Genomic DNA, 27,558 nt, shown 5'->3' with positions numbered 1-27,558 from the left:
GTGCATCTTTTTCTTCTAGCCTTTTTAGGTGGGGAATGACGTTTGCAACCAAATGAAGCATTAGAGCATATACTCTTCTGAATAAACTAGTATATCACCTATGATTATATAAAAAGAAATTACTATTTATTTTACTCTATTAATTTTGCCAGAACTTAAGAGTACCACTGTTAGCTCTTAGTTTTTTTTTTCTTTTTTCTTTTTTTCTGTTGCTCCTGGGTCTTTAACTCTGAGTCTGGGCACTGTCCCCGAGCTCTTCAGCTCAAGGCAATAGCTTTACCACTTTAGCGCCACTTCTGGTTTTCTGATGGTTAATTGGAGATAAGAGTCTCACAGACTTTAGTGCCCAGGCTGGCTTTGAACCACAATTCTCATATCTCAGACTCCCAAATAGCTAGAGTTACAGGCATGAGCCACCAGCACCCAGCATGCTGTTAATTTTTCTATGCCTTTGTTTATACTGGTAAGTTTTTGTTTTTATTTGTATCCCATTGAAACAAAGCATTTGTTTCAGAGTAAGGATTTTCAAGACTTGGTTGCTGGCCCAACCAATTATTTTTGAAAATATGTGGTGTGACTAAAGTTTGGTACAATAAAAATGTGGATGTCTAAATGAATACAAATAACTAATATGTCCTACAGCCACTGGATAGTGCCGATCCAGGCCCATTTTCTGCATTTCAGCATGTTATTTTTTCCTCTTACAAATTCTCTGAGCAGCGCCAAAGTGAATTAATAAGCATTTTCAAGCAGGTGCTTGCACATGTAGGATAGGCACTTTTCAAACACATCCCAGGAGAGAGGGCTGTGTGCCACTAGCATAGGACACACTTTCTCAACAGGTTAGCCTCTTTGAATCAGTCTCACTTGGTCAACATTCATGGCCTCAGGAATACCATTCAAATAAAAATGGAAAAATAATGTTCAGAATCAAAAATAAAAGATTATAATGGATGGGTAATGTGGAATTGAATAAAAAGAGAAGTCAGTAGTCCCATCTGCCTTGTTAAACTTGTTTTATTGTTCTATGATGTCCTTGGCTAGCTGTAGGCTTGTTTATTTTCATTATGGGTAGAAATATTGAAGAAAATCACAAAAGGAAGAAATTGTGATTCTTCCTAAAATGCTAAAAATTGCAAACACAAGAACTATCGACAGATATGAGTGCCTTCGATGGGAATAGAATCAAGGTTTCTGAGGCCAGTTCCATGAATTTCAACCCCAGTTCTGCATCCAGGGGCAAGTTGCTGAGCTATCTCATCTACCTAGCTAAGCCTTAATTGCCTCATCTAATATTAAGAGTATAACTCATACATTACCTAGGGAAGACCAAATAAAATAATCTATGAATGTACTTAAGGCCATATAAACTCTAATATGACCATTTCTGCTAGTATCAGATAAAAACAGTATTCCTAACACTTCCCTTTTCTAATACATAAGTATAAAAAGAAAAAATACTGTACTCAAGTGACCATTTTCTAAAATCAACTATCCCATTGAGTAATCAAGAAAATAAATTTTATACTAGTTACATTGTTTGATCAGATTCATCTTCCTAATCAAAGCTACTCCCAGAAAACGTAGAGAGCTTGTGTCTCAGTGCAGTGAAGCCATGAGAAATATATAAGGGATTACTTTTCACTTCCCAGTTCCCACTGATGAGAATGTTCCGTCACTTAGGAAGGGCCCTACCTGAAAGAGTAAGATAAGATTTGTCTCAAAAGCTACTTTTCACCTTGATTATTTAACATGTAAAAGAAAGACCTGGAGCTAGCACTGGTGGCACATCCCTGTAATCCTAACTATTCAGGAGATTGAGATCTGAGTGTTCTGGTTTAACATCAGTTCCCATGCCAGTTAATCAGCTGAACAGAACACTGAAAGTATAGGTGTGATTTAAGTGGTAGACTGCCAGCCTTGAGCAAAATTAAAAAGAAAAAACAGCAAAGGAATTTCAGTACTTGGCACAAGAGAGAAAAGAGAGTGAGAGGGAAGGAGGGAGGGAGAAAAAGAGAAAGAGACACAGAGAGAGACAAAGACAGAAACAGAGGAAAGAAAAGAAAGAAAGAAAGGAAGGAAGGAAGGAAGGAAGAAGGAAAGAAAGAAGAAAGAAAGAAAGAAAGAAAGAAAGGAAGGAAAGAAGAAAGAAAGAAAGAAAGAAAGAAAGAAAGAAAGAAAGAAAGAAAGAAAGAAAGAAAGAAAAGAAATCAAAAGGAATGGGAAGGAAGGGAAGGGAAGGAAAGGAAAGGAAAGGAAAGGAAAGGAAAGGAAAGGAAAGGAAAGGAAAGGAAAGGAAAGGAAAGGCAGGCCTGCCTATGAAATACTGAAATTCTAGAAAAGAACTACCAGAAGAAGGTCATTTCTTGTCATATAAAACTTTCAGCCTTCTCCTCTTACTTTCCTAGGCCTATGGTAATAAAGTTCTGTAAGACAATGGATACAGAAATCAAAAACAGTGACATCAAGAAATAAAGTAAAGGAGAAAAAGAAAGAAAAAAGAACAACTGCAAACAATGCAATAAAAAATCTTGTTTCCATTTTTTGGAGTTCATTTCGATAAACATCATTTTATATGGTCATATGCACATAACTAATGAGCTACTATGGTTCTCTCCTAAGAAGATCCTAGACATATTCTAGTTATCACAAGTGAGGGAGACCATGTTGCCTGTGTTCCTTTGGGTCTGGCTTATTTCAGTTATTCCTTAAGGGAATCACAGAAACTGTGAGAGGAAGATTGACCTAATTCAACAATGATACTTACTAGATACTATGTTGAACTATACAATTTGGCAGGGAAGGATTTTGAAGGGGGAAAAAGTTGGGGGAAATGTGGGAGGGTGTAATCCTGTTTGCAAAGAAATATACCCATTACCTGGCTTATATAACTGTAACCCCACTGTACATCACCTTCACAACAAAGTTTAAATTAAAAAAAAAGTTCCACCAACTGATTAGATTAACAACAGAAATTTATTGTTATAAATTCTGAAGTTTTGAAAGGCAAGGTCAGTGTCAACCAGGCTAGACTCCTCTGAAGATCCCTGGAAAGAAACTGTTTCTCTTTTCTTTCTTTATCTTTGGTTCCTAGCCCATGACAGCATAAATCCAACCTTTGCATAGTGTTTTGTCTGGTGCAGATCTCCCCATCCACTCATCTAATTATGCCCAAATTTGCCTTTTTTATTAGAACATCAGTCATTTTGGAACTATAACCCATCCTATTCCAATATAAACTCATCTTTAATTACATTTTCAGTGACCTTGTTTTCAGATGCAGTCACATTCTGAGGTGTTAGGACTTCAACAGAGAGGACTTCAACAAAGAGATGGGGCTGAAATTCTGTCCATAACGTTAGACAGAATAGACTAGAGCACAGGAGACTAAAGCTGTTGCCTCTCTTCTCATTGAAAGCAGTCAGTAAAATCCAGTTCACATCAGATTTTTATCCTGAAAAAGACTCTGGTATCATAGTATGTTTTTTAAAATCATAAGTATTATCTTAAGACAAAAATTTTTAAAAAAAATGTCCTGTTACAGGGTTAGGAGAACGGCATTCCACATCCCTCCAGAGTCCACCACACAGAGATAGTCTCATATAAAAAGGTGAATTTATTAGGGAAGTAGATGTTGATCCAACCAGCCAGGGACACAGTGCAGAGCTGATACTGTGACCTCGAGTGGCTCTCAAGCTGGGATTTTAAGGGCCAAAGTCATGCAGTCAAGCCTGGCCGGATATAGGTGGCTGATGGGATTGTTACATACACAAAGGGGCCATATAGCCAGCTCCAGCCACACACAGATAGTCAATAGGGTTACAGCCTAGTGTTTGAATTTACCTATCACCTTAGTTGGAGTTGGTGCGCGAATTGGGCAGGTCTCCACACAAAGCAGGCCTCCCCCCCATCCTCCTCGTGAGGGGTGGGGATAAAGTCAAGGTTGCCCCTCCCTAGGAGGGCAAAGGTGGCTGGGCTGTATCATTGTTGACCTTCCACAATGGGGTGTGGAACTCAGTGCATTCAGGATGGCGCCAGTCCCTGCTTCCCTTAACACTAACAAATTTAGGGTGTTTTTTTTCTTTTTTTGCTTTTTGTTTTGTTTTGATTTTATTTGGGTTCTTTTTGTCTATCCTGGGGACTAAACTCAGGGCCTGAGAACTGTCCTTGGGCTTTCTCAAGGCTAAAGCTCTACCACTTGAGTCATAGCCCCACTAACGGATTTTTTCTATGTATGTAGTACCAAGGAATCAACCAGGTTCTTTTATTTTCATATATTTTTATTGTAATTAATAGAAAGGTTACATTATATTCACCAGATAGAAGGTGCATTACTTCACATACATTGATACCCTTTCTTATGTTTTGGTCCTGATTTTTCTCCCCCCACCCCGCCCCTCTTGTTTTCCCCCTTCCCTATCCTATTTTAAGTAAACAAATATACATACAATATATCAGATAACAAGGTGAAATACTGTAACCATATGAGATAACCAAGGAACAGCAAAAGAGATGAGAGAGAGTACATTAAGGACAATAATCACGCGTTATATGGCTTTTGTTTCTATATCCCAGAGGTCCTTTCATTTAGTATCATCCTATATGGCCTTATGTATCTAGGTTTTGCTTTATTGTAAATCTCTGCTAGGAGAGCCCAAGGTTTCTACTGATTATGACAAATGAGGGAAACCATTGAGCCTATGTCGAACCAGGTTCTTAAACTCCCAACCCAAACTTTGTTTTTATTTAAACAATAAATAAACAAACTAAACAATATGGGAAATATATTTCCAAAAAATCATTTAGGTCATTAACTTGTTCTCCTAACAAATCCTAAAAGAATATATCTTGTTTTTCTAAGAAATCATGAAAGAATGTATGTTTTGTCCCATGGAAGTTTCTATTTTTGTCTTGGGTTTTTCAAACATCTTGTATACTTTGTGTTTTTTTCTGTTAGGACTACTTTTTCTTAACTATTGATGATAACTAAGCTTATCAAGTAAAGATATTTTCCTTTTGCTTTTCTATTAACATCCTGAATTTCCTTTACTTCATCTATAATCCAGGGAGACACCTAATTCTTTGGCTTTTTTAAACACCATCCTTGGATTTCACACAAGCTAACTTATTTGTGAAACTATTTGATTTTGAAATAGTAAACAAACATACACTTATTCATAAATCAAATGATCTGTTGTGATATAACTAATATTTTTAAAGTGATTATACAAATTTGAGGCCAGTCTTGGCTACCTAGTATAGACATGTCTAAGAGAAAAAGAAAAGTGATTATTTGAGTCATAAATTGATATCAATAACTTGCGCTTTGATCCCCAAATAAATCTAATATACATTAAAGCATAATTCAGACCCTGCTAAAGATCTGGGAGAAAAACAGCATTCTTAGTTTGCATTTATCACACTACATAATCTAAAAGCATTTATCCATTAATTAAAGCTATTAGGTGAATGAGTTTTATAACAAATATTTCTGGTTAAAAAAGTCTTACTCCTCCTTCATCTAAGTTTTATATATTTATGTAAAAGACTCCCATTTAAAAGAAAAGAACTATCCATAACAAAGTATACAGCCACTTACTAAAATACCTGTATTGTAAAATTAGCCTAGTATTTATGAAATACATTTTTATGAAGTTTAAGTGTTCATGAACTCAAATGACATAATTTTTGAGAGCTTAGAAATTTGAGGAGGAAATATAATTACACATTCCAGTAAAGAGGAAAAAAAGTTGCTTGCATTAATTTATCTCTTTTATGTAACTATATTTGAAAGTTTCTGATATTGCCAACTAATTCATGTCCTATTACACCATAGTAGTACAAATATCATTGATTGTATTAGCAACATGTCAAAACATAGCTTTTTACAAGATGCTCTTTCATTCTATTGAAGAAGCCTTCCTTCCCAAGACCCAATTAATGTAGTTATTAATGCCTATTCTCAGTGTTGCTTGTGAGCTTTCCAGCACTATGCTATGCTCTTCAATCAGGTGTACTTGAAGTAGTTGAAAACAAACACTTTAGTAATCTATTTTCAGGGAATTACAGACAATGGAATTAAGGTTTACAAAGAAAGTTTCTGGGGCTGTAAATTACTTAAATCATGCCTCAAACTCTTCAAATGGCCAGATAACTGGTAGCTTAAACAAAAGAAAATGAAAAGGAAATTACTATATCAGTAAAGTCTGCACACTTCCCACAGACATGGATGAAGTCTATAGAAGAGGGAATGATTATTCAGGCTTGGAAAGACTTATCTGTATTTGAGCTTTTGAGTCCTCCTGGACTCAATTCCAGATGTATTGGTTTCCCATCACTGCTGAAAAAAAAATCACCAGGAATTTAGTGGCCTAAAACAATGCTATTTTATTACTATCAAGTTGTAGAAGTTGGAAGTGCTTCAATGAAGATTCATCAGTCTACTTTCCATTAGGAGCGAGGACAGAAATTGTTTTCTTACTTTATATGGCTTCTGGGGACACCTATGCGTGTTCATTTTTGAATTCTTCCTCAGTCTTCAAAATAAGCAGTGTACACTCTTCAAAATTATCTACAAACTTCCATTTTCACACCCAACTACATCTCAGTTTCATTCTTGCATATTTTTTCTATGACCTTCCTGACTTCTACTTAAAAGAACACTAATGATTACGTTGACACCTGTGGTCCATGTGACTCATCAATTTATCTTCAAAAAGTCAGAAGTGGAACTGTCGCTCAAGTGATACAGTGCCAGCCTTGAGAGAAAAAGCTAAGGGATAGCACTCAGGCCCTGAATTCAACCCCAGTAACAAGACAGAGACAGAGACAGACAGAAGCAGAGACAGAAGAGGAAGAGGAAGAGTGTCGGGATCCTTGGTCCCCAGTCCCTCTCGACTAGTAGGAGGGATGGGGAAAACACACCCCGACCAGGCCAAGCCACCAGAGGAGAGGGCCCACTGTCCTCCCATTCTCAGCCTTCTTACCCTGGAACACGAACAGAGATGCCACACAGCTTCACCAAGGCAGGAAAATCTCTCTCTCTTTATTTCCCAAATTGCTCCTCCTTATGTTGGGTGCAGGAGCCTTATCCCTATTACAAGCCTCAGCAGAGTGATAAGGACATGGCTTTACATGGATCCCAACAGGAGAGGAAGAAGAAGAAGAAGAAGAAGAAGAAGAAGAAGAAGAAGAAGAAGAAGAAGAAGAAGAAGAAGAAGAAGAAGAAGAAGAAGAAGAAGAAGAAGAAGAAAAATGAGGAGGAGGAGGAGGAGGAGGAGGAGGAGGAGGAGGAGGAGGAGGAGGAGGAGGAAGAAGAAGAAGAAGAAGAAGAAGAAGAAGAAGAAGAAGAAGAAGAAGAAGAAGAAGAAGAGGAGGAGGAGGAGGAGGAGGAGGAGGAGGAGGAGGAGGAGGGGGGGGGGGGACAGACATTTTCACATTTTCACATTGACAATTACAGGAAGTTATCTTTTGTCATGTACCCATTACTACTTTTTTTTCTTTTTTTGCCAATCCTGGGCTTGGGCTCAGGGCTTGAGCACTGTCCTTGGACTTTCTCAAGGCTAGCGCTGTACCACTTGATCCTCAGCACCACTTCCGGTTTTTTTCTATGTAGGTGATACTGAGGAATTGAACCTGGGTCTTTGTTCATGCTAGGCAAGCACTCTACACTAGGCCAAACTCCCAGCCCCACCCATGACTACTTTTGCCTGTGACCATGGTTCTGTTTCTGCTACCACATAGTACAGTTGTGTTACAGATATACTCCACCATGCCCTTCTTATTTTTTAAGAGAGTTTTGGTAACTTTTTTTGTTTGTGCTGGCCTCAAACATAATCCTCCCCTTACCTTCCAAGAAGCTGTAATTGCAGGCAGTTACTTTTAAGTTTTAAATAAAGGATACACCACCACTAAAATGTGATTTGTCTCCTTTAAAGTCCAAGAGTCTGCACTCAACCTCTTCAGTTCTTACAATTGTGGTCCTCAGGACTCTGCTTGAAAGCTTAGCTTTTGACCTCCAAGGCACCTCTTTCATCATCTGGGTAACAAAAAGTCCTGTGTATGTCACAAGCCTTTGTTTGGTATTTTCAGAGAAAAGAGTAAAAGGACAAAGAGAAGTACCCAGGACACATTAGAGAGGAAAAGAAGAGAATGTAACTGAGCGCAGTTCTAAGTCACAGTTTATTCCTTTAGTAATTTCTTCTGAATGTAGAGAAACAGAAAAAGAATTAAATTAGTACTCACCAATTATTATCTTGTAATGTATGTATGTGCTCCCTATTCACAAGTAGGTAATTCCTGTATAATTTGCTTCCAAAAGAAGTCTGTGAGCAAGTGACTAGTTCTTGTTTGTATAATTGGTAAAACAGTATATATGACATTCCTGAGATTGTCCTTGATGTTTTCTATAAGGAAATCTCATTGGTCCTAGAATCTTTGATGACCTAACTGTATCTGAAAATTTTGATTTAACCATTCAGTTGATAAAAAGTATGTGGCACCCAGCCCATGACTGCCTGTTATGTTTAAATTGTAGATATAAAGCTTGGCAGCCTAGTTCTCAACAGCTACTTCTTTCCCTCTATACTCCAGTACTTCTTAACCACAAAACTCTCATATCTCACACAATCTTAGCACTGGAAAGTGGTTCCATCTTCTCAGGAGGACTCAATTGAGATAAACTGACACTTTCAGGCTATTTTATGATCAATTTCCTCCATGAAATCCTCTGTAGATCCAGTATCTTTGTCTCATCTTCAGTTTTATCCCCAGTAGTGGTCTTTCTTTGTGTGAGTGTATAGATCAGATTCCTGCCTGAGATAGAAAGGACTCAGAAAAACAGAACAATAGGTAAACAAACAACAAAAAGAAAATTAAAAATATTGCAAATTGGCCCCTCAAGAACAGAAATAGTAGTGTTTACGGGTATTTGGTCTGCAGATATAACCCAGGGCCTCACATTTAACTAGGTAATTATTATACCTCGGAGCTACACTCGCAGCTCAGAAATAGCATTTACTGAGTGCCTACCACAGACTAGAACTTACATGCTCTTCATCTCTTAACACTATTTGTTCTCTATTTCCAGATCAGGAAACTGAAATTCAAACTTGTCAAGAAAACTCACCCCAAGACACACCTAAACTGGTAGAATCAGAGCCTCCATTTCACCAACAATATCTAGCCATTTTGATTTGGAATTGAATTCAGAAAACAAGAAAACTAACAGTCATGTTAAACATGGTGGTAACATTGTGATCCAAGCTACTTTCAGAGGCAGAGACCGAGAATCTAAATAAGAGACCCTATTTCAAAGATGAAACAAAACAAAAGCAATGGGGACATGGCTCAAGAGGTTGGGCACTTCTGTAGCAAGTACAAGGCCCCAGGTCTAATCTCCAGTACAAAAAGATACAAAACTTCATTTCCCTCACTACTCTGAAGGTCCCTTGGGCATGGTTATCTCAGTCAGGTGGTACAGTACTAAAGACATCTGGGTTGAGGTGTTGGTTAATCTCAGGCCCTTCCGTGGGGTGGGTGGAGAGTGGAGCAGATCTGGAAAGATGTTGAGGCAAGCTGCAAAATCCATTCTCCATACAGAGGAAAAGTTGAGATGTGACAGGAATGCCATGCTCATTGTTGCAGACTGCTTTCCAAAGCTTAGAGCATGCCGACGGTATTGCAGAGTGGTTTTCTTTAGCTGGTAGGTGAAGATTCCTAGGCCAGGAGGAGACCAGGACTGCCCCACGGCCTCTTTATGGAGAAATGACATAGGACAGATTGGTGGGGAAGGAGATCTGGAGAGACCTTCTCCAATCTGAATTTTCTGTGTAGGTAATGAGCTAGCCAAATACTAGTTACTGTCACTATAAAGGAAAGAACTGGAAATTCCAAGAGCATTCTCCTTTTAAATTTTCCTTTGTCTAGGTTTGTATGGGAACAAATCGCTATTTCTACCTTCATTAGAGTGTTAAATACAGTGGAATTAGCCAGCTAAGAATTAAAAGTGTACCACTTTTATAGTTGGTTATATTAATATTAAACTTGTATATTTTAATTTGCATATTAACATGTGTACCTATTCATCAACATGTGTACCTATTCATCAAATATGGATTATAAAATATTGCTCCAGTGTAAACCCAAACAGCCTGCCATTTTCTGATTGAGCTGGGTTTTTTTTTGTGTGATTAACAGTATTGCTTTATACCCCCAACATTTCACAGTTTAAAATAAAAGACCTCCTGAAACTTCACTATGTTTTTGATCATGATAAATTGACCCTTCTTTGGGAAAACTATTATTTAGAAGAAACAACCTTCACTAGAAATGAAGCAAAACAATAAATTTTACCTGAATTCAGATTGCATTTTGTCATGTTAATTTCATTAAAGGTTCATCACAGCTAAGGCAGGTATAAGTTCTGCCTGATCCATTTGTACTGTGGTAGGTATAGGGGAATACACAGCAAACTTCCCCACCTAACAAACGTTTATAAACCAATGGGAAGCCAACTTAATTTGCTGTTTCTAACTTAAATTATAAACATAAGATCTCTGTGTACTTAATTGAAACCTAATAGAACAAAACCTAGATACTTATAGGATGATGCTAAATGAAAGACCTCCAGAATATAGAAACAAAAGCCATATAATGAGTGATTGTTGTCTTTAATGTGCTATGTTATCTCTCATCTCTTTTGCTGTCCCTTGGTTATCTCATATTGTTACAATATCTCACCTGGTTATCTGATATATTGTATATATGTGTATTTGGTTATTTGAAGTCGGATAGGGAAGGGAAGAAAGCAAGATGAAGGGCAGGAGTGGGGGGAGGGAAATGGGGACCAAGACATGAGAAAGGGTATCAATGTATGTGAAGTAATGCGCCTTCTATCTGGTGAATATAATGTAACCCTTCTATTAATTACAATAAAAATATATGAAAAAACTACAAAGCAGTAATGGAGCTTAGCTAAAATTCATCTGTTTGTTTCTGTTAGTGTTGACTACGGGCTTAGATCTCCTGGACCTGAGTGAACCAGTCTCCCAGACCCAAACCAAAGCCAAGAAGTCAGAGCCCTCATCAAAAACTTCATCTCTCAAGAAAAAGGCTGAGGGACCTGACCTTATTGGCACGGATGTGGAGCAGAGAGGCCAGCCCCTCCGAGTCACAGAAACTTCATCCTTAGATTTAGGTAAGGAAATAGGCAGTAATTGTCTCTGGCCACTGCTAAACCTTCTCCTGGTGGTAGGGATACAGCAGAGAAGTCTCTCAGCAGACAAATAAGACAGTGAACTAAACAATAGAAAAGGTAAAGATCATGTATGAAACTGGGCAGGAACTTTACAGCTTGTGTCGCGGAGAGATGGGGAGAAGAGAAAGGGGAGAAAAATGAGGGAGGGGGTAACAATGTTCAACAAGAGATGTATCCATTACCTTACACGTGTAATTGTAACCACTCTGTACATCACCTTGACAGTTAAATTAAATCTGAAAAAAAAAAGAAAAGAAAACAACCTGAACAGGGCATAATCTTTTGTGCTACAATTAAATTGGAGATTGATTGGAGAACTCAACTGTACATAACTAGTATTTATGCACTCATTCAGCCCCCATGTATTTTGCTAGCCATAGAAAGCAGGCACCATACTAGATACAAGAGTTACAAATAAAAGATGTATCTTGCTCTCCAGTAGCTCTCAGCCTAGAGAAGGAGACAGGTAAATAAACAACTCCAGCACAAGAGATAGTAATAGCCAAAGTAAACATTATCATGTAATAAGTTTAGAGACATGACCAAGTTGATGATAATAATAACTACCATGTATTATTGTCCTGAAATCCTATTGCATTATTTGCATGAAACATATGATTGTCTCATTAAATTATCACAACTTGGAAATATGTGAGAAACCAAATTTTAACTTTAACTTGTCCCAAGATCTCCAAGTTAGTAAGAGTAACTAGAACTTGTGCTTCACTGAATGAACATATTTTGATCATCTTAAGAAAAAGACAGCTTAATCCTCAACAGATTGAATCAGGCAAATCAAGCTCTGATTTCTCAGGAGAAAGAAAACTGATAAGAACTTCAGAAAGTTATCCCTTGATGTTACTAACTACTGTGTTTATATCCATAAATATTTGGTTACTCTGTCTGTACTTATAAAGTAAGCTCATTCATACCTTATCATAATGTTGTGAATAATGAGTAGGGTATATTTGTGTGTATGTGTGTATGTATATGTATATTTGTATATATGAAATCACTTTCTACTATGACATGTATGTTAGATGGCCAATTAATTTAACATTTCTTTGAGACGCCCTGAGTCATGGGTATTTACTATGTTCTAGGAGTACAAAAATAACATGCCCTTGTCTTTCCAGGCACTGGTGATTCACGCTTATAATCCAAACTACGTAAGAGGCTGAGATCTGAGGATCATAGTTTGAAGTCAGCCCGGGCAGGAAAGTTCATGAGACTGTTTCCATTGAATTACAAAAAGCCAGAAATGAAACTGTGGCTCAAGTGAAAGAGTGATAGCCTTGAGCACAAAAGCTCAGAGAGTGCCAAGGCCCAGAGTTCAGCCCCAGGATTGGCAAGATAATAATAGTAATAATAATAATATAAGCTTTTGTTGCCTTTATCAGGTTTACAATCTAGTAGAGAGATTAAAAATAACTATGTATTTGGAATTCGAGGATTCCAATTATCTGACCACTACTGAAAGTCAGCCTTTTTAATAATTGTATAACTGCACATTATTACACTATTTACATTTGAGTCCTTGAATGTCATGCCTTTAAGGTTGGGATTAAAGCTGGTCAAGGTGACACACACCTATGATCCTAGCTCTTGTGAAAGCTGAGGCAGAAGAATCCTGAGTTTGAGGCTAGTCCAGGTAAACTTAGTGAGACATATTCCCAAAAGTAAATTTTAAAAGGTGGAAGATATGGGAGTGATGGAGCTTCTATATAGCATCTGTAAGACCCTCTAGTACCAAGAGGTAGGGGGATAAAATTGGGGGAAGGGGTTTTATTTGAAGAGTTTAACTGACAGGACTGACTGCAACAAATTCTATTTAATAAAACACACATATATATAAATTTATATATTATACATAAAGTAATATACTATATATTATAAGTAATATACTACTATATAAATAACATATATTATATATTACTTATTATATATTACTTTATATATAACTTACTATGCTTCAATACAACATTATATGCCTATAAAGGAAAATTGCTTTTTTCATATATTTTTCATTGTAATTAATAGAAGGGTTACATTATATTCACCAGATAAAAGGTGCATTACTTCACATATATTGATACCCTTTCTCATGTCTTGGTCCTCATTTCCCTCCCCCCATCCCCGCCCCTCATCTTGTTTTCCCCCTTCCTTATCCTATTTCAAATAACCAAATATGCATACATACAATATATCAGATAACAAGGTGAAATATTGTAATAATATGAGATAACCAAGAGACAGCAAAAGAGATGAGTGATAACATAGTACATTAAGAACAACAATCATTCATTATATGGCTTTTGTTTTTATGTCCTAGAGGTCCTTTCATTTAGCATCATACTATATGGCCTTACGTATCTAGGTTTTGTTCTATTCTAAATCTCTGCTAGGAGAGCCCAAGGTTTCTACTGATTGTGACAAATGAGGTAAACCACTGAGCCTGTGTTCTAAAGGAAAATTTCTATCTCTGCTTTTGAGGAGGTAGCACATGAATAATTTGTAAGAATATTTATGCTAAGAAGGGAAGGGGAATCACAGAAATGCTGGGACAAAGGGTGAACCAATGCAACAGTGGTGCTCACTAGATGCTATGATGGAAATGAACTGACAACCTGGGGAAGAGGGGAGTCCAGGTGGGGGGGGAACAGGAGAAAACAAGGGAGGGGTTAACACTACTCAAAAATAAGTGAACTTATTTCTTTTCTTATGCAACTATAACCGCTCTGAACATCACCTTTACAATAAAATAAAACAAAAAATAAAGGAATATTTATGCTAAAAAAAAAAACCTTGGAAGTCAAGCACTGGTGGCTCATGACTGAAATCCTAGCTTGGAAGTGATGAGACTTTCATCCCTGGTTAACTACCAAAAAGCTAGAACTGTGGCTCGGGTGGTAGAGAGCTAGCCTTGAGCACAGAACTCAAGCGTCATGAAGTATTGATTCCTAATTCATGACACAGCATGGCTAAATGTTGAAGACATCATGCCAAGTGAAATAAGGCAGCCGTAAAAGGAGAAATAATCTATCTCAAAGACACAGAAAGTTTACCAGAGTTTAGGAGGAGGAGATGATGAGTTAGTGAATAATGACAGTTTAGAATACTAAAACATTGAGATAACTAGTGGCTATATTACAATATGATTGTACTAACATCACTAAATTATTCATGTAAAACTGATATTTTTGTTATTTTGTTATAATTTGTTTAAAAGAAGACCTTGGAGGGCATCAACTGAAAACCTATCAGTTTATTAGTGAAAAACAGAGCCCCAAGATAAAGAAGTTTGTTCAGTCACATACCCATCATTGAGACAGAATCCAACCAAAGTCTTCATCTGTTAGAATGAGACCACAATGCGGTGGTGGTTCTTGAATTCTTTTGGCACTTTCTTTCCATCATATTCATATATGTATATATATATATATGCTCATTTCATTAGTGAAATGTCAAGGATGTAACCTGTTTGGGTTTCTTCCCACCCCGTTTATCATTTAAGCAAAATTTCTCTGTAGAACCATGTCTAGAAGGGCCCTAAAGCTTCCCTTCTGGAAACTGGTTGATAGATTCCACATACATCTTCCATAGCCCACAGATCCTATATCAGACCCCATACACTATTGTTCTCAAATTTCATTCAGGTAAAAACAACTTGAGCTTGGTGCTGATGTCTCAAGCCTGTAATTCTAGCTACTCAGGAGACTGAGATTTGAGAACCACAGTTCAGGGCCAACCCAGACAAACATATCTGAGAGAGTCTTATTTCCAATTAACCAGCAAAAATCTGGAAAGTGGAGGTGTGGTTTAAATGGTAGAGTGCCAGCCTTAAGCAATTGAGCCAAATGAGGCCCTGGGTTCAAGCCCTAGTACACACGGACACACACACACACCTTGATTGCTTCAATTATAAAAAGAAACAATCCAATTTATCTTAATAGTTGTCATTTAATTTAGTTTCATATACTTTAGTTAAATTTCAATGGCATATTGAAAAGGTCAAAGGTGGTCTTGGATCTTTTATGTGTGGGAGTAACACTTGCTTAGATCAAACTTTTCAATCTTAATCCATCTCTTTATTATCTTCACCTCATTCTCTCTCCCTGGCTCCCTCACCCATTTCTTACCTCTTAGTAGACATTCAAACACAGCTGGAAAAATGGGATGACGTTAAGTTTCATGGAGATCGAAATAGCAAGGGGCATCCAATGGCAGAGAGAAAATCATGTTCATCTAGAACTGGATCAAAAGAGCTTTTATGGTAAGGTAATTTGACCTAAGAAAATAGCCATGTATGTGTCAACTATATGAGTGTTTCTTCCATGTACTTACTGAAATAGCCAATTAGTTAAATTAATCCATATACTTACTGTCACATATAATAACCTCATAAATCAATACTAATTGATTTGGCTTCTAAAAACACTAAATTGTTTCAAGTGAATTGTCAAGAATTAATTAAATTCAGTCAATAAGGATTTGAGGCATGTAATGATTGAACATTTGTTGATTTGTTGAGATAGTCACAAAGATGTGAGAGAAAAGTATGTAACATGGTACATCGATGCTAGTTAAGTTTTCTGATTATACAGAAAATCTTCTCTGGCTTTCACAATCATCCACTGTCATATAATACAATAGTTAAGGGTAATTGATGAATACTTTGAGAAAATCTGATCATTTCATTTCACTGTGTTTATGAGTCAGAACGGCAGTTTTCCATTTCAGCTTCTTCTTGCCCATTCCCATCTTCAGTTTATTATAATATTTCAAGTTCAACCTAGAGATACATTGTGAAATGTCCCCCACAAAAAGACACTGTTTTTTTCATGAAATGAAATTCTATGAAACCAAATGGCTTTGTGTTTATTTTTTCTTCTGCCTATAAAGTGAGCTAAATTTTAAATGAAAGCAATAACACTTAGCACATTGTGGCCACTTAACTAAATGGTCATAATAATGGGAATTCATACATTTTTTTTCTTTTTCACCAGAACTCTGATGAGAAGTTCATTATCCTGTGTTTCAGTGATTCAAATTAACTATGTTTCTTGGGTGGATTTCAAACTGAATTTGCTCTCAATGACATCTGTTCCTGTCATGCTTCCCTCCTAGGTCCTCAGAACACAGGTCTCAGCCTGAGCTGAGTGGTGGTAAGAGTGCCCTCAACTCTGAGTCAGCTTCAGAGTTGGAATTAGTGGCCCCAGCACAGGTAATAAAGCCAAGTATCCAGAAAATCCATCTGTTCAAGTAGATGATGTCATATGAATAGTTCACTTAAGCGTTTTCAATTTTTACAAAAGTTCTAAATATTTTTTTTGAATTCTGCTTTCTTACTCAGTAGCTATCTCAATGCTACAATAACTGATTATATATATACATATATACATATTTGGCTGGGAAATATGCTAATGAATTCACTGTGTACTTAGCACATTTCCCTTGTTCTGCCATTGACTGTGCCAGTATTTCACAATACAAAATCTGGTTCTACTCTAGTATTAACACTATGGGTGTTACAAGAACCAAAAAAAAAGTGTTCAGATCTATGCCCCATGGAACCAGGTATTATACACATTATTATTCTGACTGTCACATTAAAATAAATTTCATAGCATAATAATATTGTTCTTGTATTATCAGTAATGACAAGAAGATCAACTGCCACTATGAGTGCCCACAAAGCTATTTGGGACTTATTAATGTGCTTTTCATTTATACCTAAAATTCAAATAATTCCATGCATTTTAAAGATCATTTATAGACAGTCCTCAAAAGCACTCAGTCTCAGTGAATGCACACATCTTTTCCTAGCGCAGTCACTGGTGGTGCTAGTGTATGGAATAAGTCTGCCTGTCCACTGCTTGATCTCACTCCAGTATAACTGGCAATGGGTTTATTCTTTCTTATAGCTAAGGTTATCTATTCTATGGTACTAATGCTGATATCAGTCTCAGTCTTTCCATCCCCTATGACAAGTGGCAAGGGTATTGCCTTAACCTGAGATCTCTGAACTACGTGCCTGTGTTGATTTATTCTGGGGTCCAATTAAGGTATAATTGCTCACTTAGGGAATATAAGTGGGATAAGCAAGAGACTTTCTTGAGTTTTCTAGATAAGGTGTTGAGATTAAGAAAAATAAGTTAGCTGAAGTGAAATAAAATGGATAATATTGAAAATGGCAAGTGTCACTCTATGTGATGATTTGAGTTTCTAGTATACATTGGCCCATTTGCTCCCATTGTATAGATAAGGGAACTAGAACACAGTAAAATAAAGAAATTAATGTATGGACCCACAATCATTCAGTGCCAGAGAGGCCACAGTACAGTAGAAGCTCTAAGAAAATGGAAGCCTTCCTAACACACCTCCTCCTCCAGGAGAGAAGACATTAGTGTTCCCAGAACACACCTGGAAAACAAGTCAACTAACTTCCTGAATAAATAGTCCTGTAAACCTTAATAAATTGTCAGTGTAACATGAAACTGTATTTTCTTTCTTTGTGCTCATTCTAAATGTAGCTTTCTAAAAAATGAAAAATATTAAGGCACTTACTAGAAAAACATTTCCTGATAAGTGCGGTAGAGATTTAAGACTCACCTAAAGTAATTGGTACTGTGTCATAAACTGGAATCCTTGAAACAATTTAATGTAGTGATAAAACATTTGTTTTTAAAGCAGGGCAAGACTTGGCACAGGTGGGCTGTTCTACACCAAGCTAGGGCAGAGGAGCAGCTGGGGTCCTTGGTTGCCATAGAAACCCACAATGCATTTACCTTATTATCCTAGTGACTGCTGCCCTCCCACTGCTTGTGTGATTCCATCCCACCACAGGACGCACCATCCCTCATCTTACCCACTAACCAGCTCTGCTTTAAGGGACATACTGTGCTTTGGAAAATTGGTACACAGTTTCTAACACTACCTTCCAAAATACCCTTTAAAGTGCACTACAGTATTCCCTTCTTGAACACTTGTTTGTTAAACTTGTCATTTGAAATATGATGTAAAAATCAATGTTAATAAATTCTTTAATTAAAAAAATAATCACAAAAAAATACACTACAGTAGTTCTCTGTCTAAGACAGGTTTAGTGAGTCCCTCAAGACAGTTATTTCTAAAGTATTTACTTCTTCCATGGTTCTTTTTTAATATAAAAATAAACATTATCAATTCAGTAAGATTTACTACAACTAAGAAATGCATGCTATTCTGTGAATTCCAATTTTGATTTAATTAGAAAACCTTCATGCATTGAGGTTGAATACTATACCTGAAACAGCAGCTCATCCAAACAGAGAAGCAAGGGGGTACACAAATTAATCTACTTGTTATCAAAGACAGTTGTTTTATGGACTTACAGATCATTCACATAGAGCATTTCAGCTCACCAAAACTGGTTGCTGGCCTGCTCTTAAACGGAGGGAGTGAATCAACAGGTGATGGGCTATTTACAAGCCATACTTAACATATTTTCCCTTTCCCTATCCTATTTCAAATAAACAAACATATATACAATAGGCCAGGTAACAAAGTCGGATACTGTAACAATATGAGATTAACCAAAGGTCAACAAAAGAAAAGAGAAATAACATGGGGGAAACCAGATGATTGGGAGGGGATGGGGGCAGGGAAATGGGGACAAAAAACATCAGAAGGGGTATCAATGTGTGAGAAGTAATGTACCTACTAACTGGAGAATATAATTGTAACCCCTCTATACATTACAATAAAAAAGAAACATCAAAAAATAAATAAAGGTGTGAAGACTTTAATGCATACTAAATAATTCCAAGGTCCATCCAGCTTAGAGAAAAAGCTACTCTTGACTCACCAAAATAAAACTTAAAAAAATGTATTTCAGAATCACAAATAAATTTAATGCTCACAATGTGAATATTTATGATGTTTCTTATTTTCTTGCTAAGACATAGAAAGGAAGTCTCAGAATACTGCCTTCGGTATTTCTTCCAGATCTTTTTGATGATAGTCCTTCTAACATTTGTGAAGTGATATCTCATTATGATTTTTTAATTTTGTTTTTATTTATTTTATTCATTGTGTTTTATTGTAAATGTATTTTATCTGTTAGGGGCTTTATGCTTACTGTTCATTCATGTGCTCTGCCACTTGAGCCACACACCCCAGACATTTTCTCTTTAGTTGTTTTTCAGATACTCTCTCTTTTTTTTTTGTCATGGCTGACTTGAATCATAATTCTGTTCATGTATTCTGCAAGTGGTGATGCCAAATGGAATGAAGGCACAAGAGGTAGAGTACTAACTACTTCAGCACAAAATCTCAAGGACAGTGCCCAGGCCCTGAGTTCAAGACCTAGGTAGGATTAGCCAAACGAATGCTGGTAATACCAGCTACATAGGAAGTGTAGACAGGAAGATTTCAGTCTCAGCCAGCTCTAGAAGAAGCATGAGATACTACCTAAAAATAAGTAAAAGCAGAAGGGGCTGAGAGCATAACTCAAGTGGTAGAGCACCTACCTAGCAAGCATATAGCCCTGAGTTAACACCAAGAAAAAGAAAAAAAGTAAAAAATACAAAGACAAAACCCCTACCACCTATAAGTCAGCGAACTCAAAAGTACTAGATATGTTTATTGTTGAGTGAAAAATCAAGTGAATTACAGAATAGTACACCATTTGTGTTCAGTTTTTAAAATATATTGCTATATTCTGCTTATGCATGAGTAAATATGAGATTAACTACATTGAGGCTCTAGGTATGGTCTACAAGAACATCTCTTATTTTTTGTGATTTTTTTCAAAACATTTGCATTTAGCTAAATTAAGATATATGTCACCTTAGCTGTGATTCATCAAAGCTGTTGGCCTTATCAGACATATTTTTGTCTAAATGACACAATTACTTCACAGAGGGCAGTATTCTGAGATACAGGATACAAGACAGTGCCAGTACACAAGGCAAAGGAAAGCAGATCTGTGTTAGGACCTGCTCTGTATGTGAGACAGACCTGGAAACCACACTTCTATCCAGACTACTAACCTTTTAGATCTAACCTTCTAATAGAGATTATCAAAGCCACATACTAGAATTGAGTGGGGGATTTCACTTCAGTGTCAGTTCTTGGGATCCAGACTTACAGAAGAAGTATGTTCAAAGTATGTTCATAGTTTGAACATGACTAGGGGCATTAATCTTGAAAGATACTCCAAAAACAACACTAATTGGAAATGCTTCTGGGAAAATAAGAGGAGAAAATAAATAACAGTCATTTATGTCATGTAATCTAATATTATAATACTTCATATGTGGTTTATTTCAGGCTCGACTAACCAAAGAACATCGCTGGGGAAGTGCATTACTTTCCAGAAACCACTCCTTGGAAGAAGAATTTGAAAGAGCAAAGGCAGCAGTGGAGGTACTTCAAAAACATACTTTTCTTTTTAGTGTTTCTCATAATGCCATCAAAAAAAAATCAAACAAGTATAACATGAGCCTTATTATATATATATATATATATATATATATATGAATCGGAAATCTGATTATGACTGTCAAAATAGGATGTGGTGCCAACAAACCTTTGATTTCACATCTGGGAAGAAAATAGATGTCACCTTTTGTGCCAATTCTATGACGATTAGCAATGGCTTTGTGAGAAAGAGCCTCTCTGGGTTCTGTGGTGAACATTGCCGTGTATTTGCTAAGTCTCTCGGTGACACCAAGAGCAATGTCTGAAATTTGACCATCTTCCTGCCTTTGGGTATTATCGTTTTCTAGTTAGTTGAGAAAAGGCATTACTTGGACTGTGGTTAACCTGAGATATGATCATTTGTTATTATTATCTGAAATATTGTTGAGAAGTAAAGCGAAATACTGAATTTGAATATTGAATATAATAATATTCTAATGGGAATAGGGAGGAAGCCAAAGAAAAGTCAGACATGGTCTTTTTCTATGTTTTAATCCATTCTCTTCTGGCTGGAAGAGCTGAGTGATCACAGATGTGAGCTGGTAAGCTCATCAGAGCTTTGGTTGCTTTGGCAGCAGAGTTTTTCACAGAACTCAAGTATGAGCTTGATAGACCGCCACTTTCATTACTGATGTGAAATCTGGAGAAATGAAGGTGTTCTTGGAATGTTCTCCATTTCTATGATGTCTTAACCTAGATTTCAGATAGAATGATGATGCAAAGACTCTCAGTCCATAATTCTCAACTTGAGATGCAATACGTGCATATTCTCATCTTCATTTAAGGATTTATTTTATCCTGGGACAAAATTTCATATAACAATTTAGAAAATCAAAAGCCAAATGTAATATCCCGGTCATTTTGGGGTCCCTGGACCCCCTAGCAATAGAGTCACCAGCATTCAGTGAATGGAGCTAGGAGTCAGTTTAATAGCAGCACAGTGGCTACACTCCACTTTCAGGCTGATAGAGAGCAGCCACAAGCTTCCTTGGGGCTGAGCTTTTAAAGGAGAGCGCCACACACAGGTGGTCCTGCTCTCCAGGAAAACACCACATGCCTGCGGTCAAGCAGTTTAAGCATTTTTACAAAGCAAAACAAAACAACAACAACAAAAAAACAGAATTAAACAGCTAATTCTGATAGATTACTACACAGAACACTTTTTATCTCACCACATTAAAATCCATTCAAATTTCCTCTTTTAATTTTAACTTTTTCTACTTAAAAAAGTTAATGAATATTTAATATTCTTAGTGTGACCGAGATAGTTGGTTGAGACCAGCTGAGTTCAATCAAATTGTTCCCATGCATGGAGCCTGTAGCTTAATTTATCTTGAATGTCGATTTTCCAGACTTAATAGCTAATTTAAATTTATCTTTTGAACTCCTACTGTGTGTAGCACACTGAATTAGCACTCAAATCATTATGCTAAAGCACAGAATTTTGGGTCAAGGAAGACATTAGCATTTATCTAGTGCCATTTATAATGAGAAAGGTAATGAATTTCTCCTGAAAAAACCACAAAGTAACAATCAATAAGGAAAACATAACTACCCACCTGTCAAGATATTCCCCAAATCATTTAATCTTATTTTTGTAGAGACCTTACATTTTTCCCTTTAAAACTCTTGACCAATTCTTCCTTACAATTAGGGGTGATTCATTTCTTTCCATGAGAACCCATTTCAGTTTTAGCTAATACTAATTATGAAGAGTTTCTTACTTGTATTATGCTGCTGTTGGCCTACTGAGTTCATGTTTTTGTTACCTCTGGAGCGGGGTGAAGTTAGCTTAATCCTTTCTCTATATGATGACCACCTCACCAAATTGCTATGTCTTGGCTTTCCTTGTCACTCTCTGGGGCCAGGCCCAGAAATATGTTGACTGCCTACATGCACTATCTGACAGACTAGAAGCTAAAGAAATAAGGAAGTGAAGCTACGGCTCAAGTGGTAAAGCAATAGCCTTGAGAAGAAAACACCAATAAATAGCATATAGACCCTGAATTCAAGTCCCACGACTAGTGCACACACACACACACACACACACACACACACACACACACACAGAGTTGATTTGCTAAGAGTAGGTGGCTCAAGTTTGTAATCTTAACTAATCAGGAGGCTGAAATATGGTCAAAGCCAGCCCAGACAACAAAGTTACTGAGACTCTCCAATTAACTAACAAGACAGAATTGGAGATGTGGCACTGAGTGTGCTGGTTCACGCCTGTAATCCTAGCTACTCAGGAGGCTGAGATCTGAGGATTTCAGTTCAAAGCCAGCCCGGCACTAAAGTCTATGAGACTCTTATCTCTAATTAACCACCAGAAAAACCAGAAGTGGCACCATGGCTCAAGGGATAGGGCGGTAGCCTTGCAACGAAGAGCTCAGGGACAATGCCCAGGCCCATTATTCAAGTCCCACAATCGACAAAAACACAAAAAAGAATTGGAGATGTGGCTCAAGTGGCAGAGCAAGAGAAAAGGGTAAAATATAGCACTCAGGCCCTGAGTTAAAGACCCTGTTCCAGCATAAACATACACGCACACAAAAAGAAATGAGCCAACCTTAGGGAGCTGTCTAACAGCATGGCCACAGGAAAACATCACTTTTTCCTCATCTCATCTATTAGATGAGGAGCTTGAATTTCTAATGTACATGTATAAAGCATAGTAATATGGGTTTCCCAACAAATTAAAAATGTTTCTGTTTATCTCCCATATGGAAGCTTTCCAAAAGGAATGAGGAGAAATGATGCCAACTGCAGAGTTGGGTAGGGAAAGGTCATATTTGAGAATGAAACCTCGTGCACATGTGAGCCATTTATTCCAGATTGTTCCTACCTAGAAACTTACTAAATTCCCAGTAAAATACATAGTAATATGATTCAGTCTTAGGAACATGCATGCCCATTGAAAATGTTTGATTTAAGTATATGTGCTGTCTGCTTCATGATATAATCCCAATTTTGTAAAGTGATAACAACATAATGACTAACATATGTTGTATACTCAGCCAAGTATTATCTTTGCACAAGTTGGTTTCAGTTTAAAATGTCAATTTATACATACATTGTGTGCATTATGCCTTGATCAGTGTCATCTCTTTCATCATTTTAATCTTCAGAGACATGCTGAAAAGATGGCAACATTACTGACCACAATTTTGCATGAGAAAAGTGAGGGGCCAAGACATTGCAGATCGATGTGTGGTGTTTTATAAACAATTCAGATAAATTGCAGAATCACACACTTAACAGGTTACAAAGCTATAATTATGACCCAGACTCCAGGGTCTATATTTTGAACCACTGCTCTTTATGAAAATAAGGAGAGTATAGACTGGTCTGAACAGGCTACTGTGACAAAATACCTTAGTCTGAGTAATGTCTAAAAATTAGTTAAATTTTGCTCACGTTATGGTATCTGGGGAGCTCAAGCTCAGATGCATTGACTGGTGAGGGCCAGTCCCTCATAGAGGTGCCATCTTGCTGTGTCCTCCATGATGGGAGGCAAAATGGTTTGGATCTCAGTTCATGTGACAAGTACCTGCTTCCCATCAGGCCTCTCTGGCCTGATCACTAATCCTGTCCTGAAGACTCCATCTTTAGAGTCTACCTCCCGGAGTCCCCCTTCTGAAACCATCTCCTTAGGGGTTAGGTGTCAACCCAAGGAACTTTGAGGAAACATATACTCAGAATGTAACAAAGTTTGTGTCCAAATACTAACAGTAGCCATTTTGGAGTGGCTGCATTTCGCTCTGGTGGCTTATGTGTGTGCTCCAAATGTTCTGGCAGAATCACATGTCATGTTGTGAATAAGGGAAATTGTAAGTTATAGACACTAATGAGAGAGATAATATTGTTGAAAGAGTTAAAAAAATGTCTTGGTCTCCATGTCAGTACAAAGAATAGCAGTGCAGACTGCTTCATTTGAGGCCATTCTAAACATTAGTAAATGAAATAGCATGTGAAAATTGTGCAAGGAGCAAGGTGAATTTTCCAAACTATCCACCTTCTATTTCTGTAGTCTCTGATTCAAATGGTGCTTCTATTTCACAGTCTGTTATTTTTGTCATTGTTCTCCATGTGCTCGGGCAGGCATGTCTTCTCTTCAAGCTCCTCAATGATCTCCAGACCCAGTCCTCACAACTACTTCATCCCTCATTGTTCCACTTTCTCAGCTTTTCTGTAGTCGTTTACAGAGTTTACCAGCCAATCCTATCCTAACATTGGGCATGTTTTCTATTTTACGTGTCATGGACTCATTAGTTTTGGTTCAAGACTTGTTTCCTGATACTTTGGCTTTTTGGCTAGTGCTCTTCCAGCTGAGCTATAACTCCAACCCTATGAACTGTTTTGTTTTTTTTTTCACTTGTAACAAGACATAAAAAGTATGTAATTCAACTAATTTTTAGCTCAAATGTCCTAAAATACAGCATCTATTATGGGGGCAAAGACAGTTAATGCCATGTAGCCATTTATTGCATGTGGGAAATGATCTGAGAACCCATTGACGTACAAAAACTGTCTGTTCAAGGTCACGCTGAACTGCTAGTTCTAATGACGCCTCTTGTGAGCAAGTCTTTTTGCCTTTATACCTCATCTCTTATTGAAAAAAATCACTGCAAATTCAGCTATGAGCCCAAAGTAATTTTCAAAGAACTAGATACACCTATTCTGGGCATTTTTTTAAATGTGCTTCCTTGTCTACAAGGACAAGGCATTTATTCCTTGATTCCTTCTAATTTTTCTCCACAGTACACCAGCTACATAAGGAAACAGAAATAAAGAATTGGGAGGAGGCCCAGTAGCTTGGGAGGGCCTGAAACTGCCCTCTCAGAGCCGAGATTCCTAGAAACAACCGCACTGCCATTGCAGAGGAGAGAGAGGGTCACCTGGGAAGATATCACACCTGCATCCATATGCCAAAAATACATTCTGCGTCACTCTTAGCAAGAAAGGAATGAGAGCCATAGACACCTGGTATTGTGTTTAGCTAGTTAGTCTGGCTAGCTGCCTTACATTTAGAATAAATTGCGGTTAGTAACAAATTCATCAGAGATCTTTGAGCTCCTCCTATGGTTCAAGTACAATACAGGGTATTAACAATTAAAAAATGAGTAAAATCATCCTTGCCCTTAAGGAGGAGTTAAGGAAAAATTAGATGCATGCAGACTGGGAGATCACTGAGGGGCAGTTCATTATGCAATATCATTATTTCCACATCCATTCCCCAGTCCACACTGTAACCACCAATGGATGGGACTATATCTCATCTTCCTTTCTGTTCTTGGCATCTACTAAAGAAACAGCTGCAAAGCAAGCCCTCAAATTGTATCCTGAATAAATCAGTGGAAAAATAACCAATTTGCCCTTAGAACACACCAGTTTCATATAAACATCTCTTCTCTAGGGTGATTAAGCTGCATTTATAAGCTCTGACTAATAGAAGGATGAAACCTTTGCCTCTGATATCAAAGCAATGTTCCAGGTAGCACATGTATTATTTTACTGCTTGTTTTATGCAGTTAAAGCCATGTTTGAATAGCTCTGGTTTTTACCCTGTTTTTAAAAGGAACAATAAAATGTGTAAATAAAATAAGATGTCAGGACAGAACAAATCCCATACTAAAAGGGAAGAACAGCATGTTTTACCTTAAATTCTTTTGACTGATTATCTGAGATTAATAAATTTCTTTTGAGTAATTAGTTGAGATTAATAAATTCTACTAAGATACTTTAATTCTAGATTTCTGAACACTTATCGTCCCCCAATTCTCACCCTTTTGGATGTTACCTGTGGCCACACATTATTGGATACCTGCTTCAAACTATGGAGCTTTATTCTCCTTCTCTAAGTGTGTGATACACTTAGTCTTGGGATTTTAGCAAATGAAATAAAATGAAAGGCAGACAGTGTGAGTTTGAAGCTTCTGTCATCATATACTTTACTATGGCCTCTGCTCTCTGGTTGTCAGATCACTCACCATCGGGAAACCCACCTACTCTATCATGTAGACCCTTAGAAGTAGATTATTAGGAACCAAGGCTTCTACCAACAACCATCAAGGAACCAAGACTCCTGGTAGTGGTGCTGAGGCTCAAGTGGTAGAGCTCTGGCCTTGAGAAAGCCCAATGACAGTGCTCAGGCCCTGAGCTCAAGCCCAGGACTGGCAAAAAAGAAAAACAAAAAACAAAAACAAAACAACAACAAAAAAAAACAGGGCCTTCCATTTAGATACTCTTGAATTCCTGACCCTCAGAAACTGAATAATGTAGACAACGTTGTAACAACAGATAACGGTTATATCACTCTATTATATCACTCTACTCTTCACAATCCCCAGCCACAGTCTGCTCCATTTGTTCCTCACCTACCCTCCCAACTCCTTCTAACACTGCAGAGTTAGAAAGATCACCCCATAGGACAAATACGATGCATTCATTTTAGATTCCTTCTCTCATTTCTCACTTGTCCTCCCTTATCCCTGAAAGAATGAACAAAGACCCTTTTGTGATGCCTGTGTTCCTGAGGAGATATTTAGTCCCTCTCCCCAGAATCTCTTTGGCGACTTGCCTTTTCTCGCGCACAGCTTCTTGATTTCTGTATAAATTGAGCTGTGCTCAAGTGGTAGAGCACCAGGCTTAAGTGAAAAAGCTAAGCAAGGGCATGAAGACTTGAGTTCAAGCCCCAGTATTGTCACCAAAATAAATTTATTTGGGGTACTACTTTGAGTACCATCCTCTCAAGTGGAAGGAAATACAAAGGAATCAACAGGAATTAATAGTTAACCTCTAAGTGGTAAGAGTTTCTTTTTTTCGATATTTTTATTATC

General features: G+C 37.3%; 1 protein-coding gene across 4 annotated transcripts in view; it reads left to right on the top strand.

Moving 5' to 3' along the window:
* Positions 1-27,558, top strand: part of Pex5l (peroxisomal biogenesis factor 5 like) — a 169,895-nt gene that overhangs the window by 92,585 nt on the left and 49,752 nt on the right. For 2 of the 4 annotated variants that reach the window (XM_090342489.1, XM_090342486.1), the window contains 4 exons: positions 11,003-11,197; positions 15,404-15,530; positions 16,385-16,481; positions 20,570-20,665. In XM_090342489.1, coding sequence (XP_090198615.1) covers positions 11,003-11,197; positions 15,404-15,530; positions 16,385-16,481; positions 20,570-20,665 — 515 coding nt within the window. The remainder of the gene's footprint in view (positions 1-11,002; positions 11,198-15,403; positions 15,531-16,384; positions 16,482-20,569; positions 20,666-27,558) is intronic. The other 2 variants (XM_090342487.1, XM_090342484.1) reach the window with 1 other exon arrangement.

This window comes from Megascapheus bottae, chromosome 1 (genome assembly GCF_031878675.1).
Source record: "Megascapheus bottae isolate mThoBot1 chromosome 1, mThoBot2.hap1, whole genome shotgun sequence".
Lineage (NCBI taxonomy): Eukaryota > Metazoa > Chordata > Mammalia > Rodentia > Geomyidae > Megascapheus > Megascapheus bottae.
Note: the sequence above shows the minus strand (reverse complement) of the source record. Positions and strands in the feature narration are given on the sequence as shown.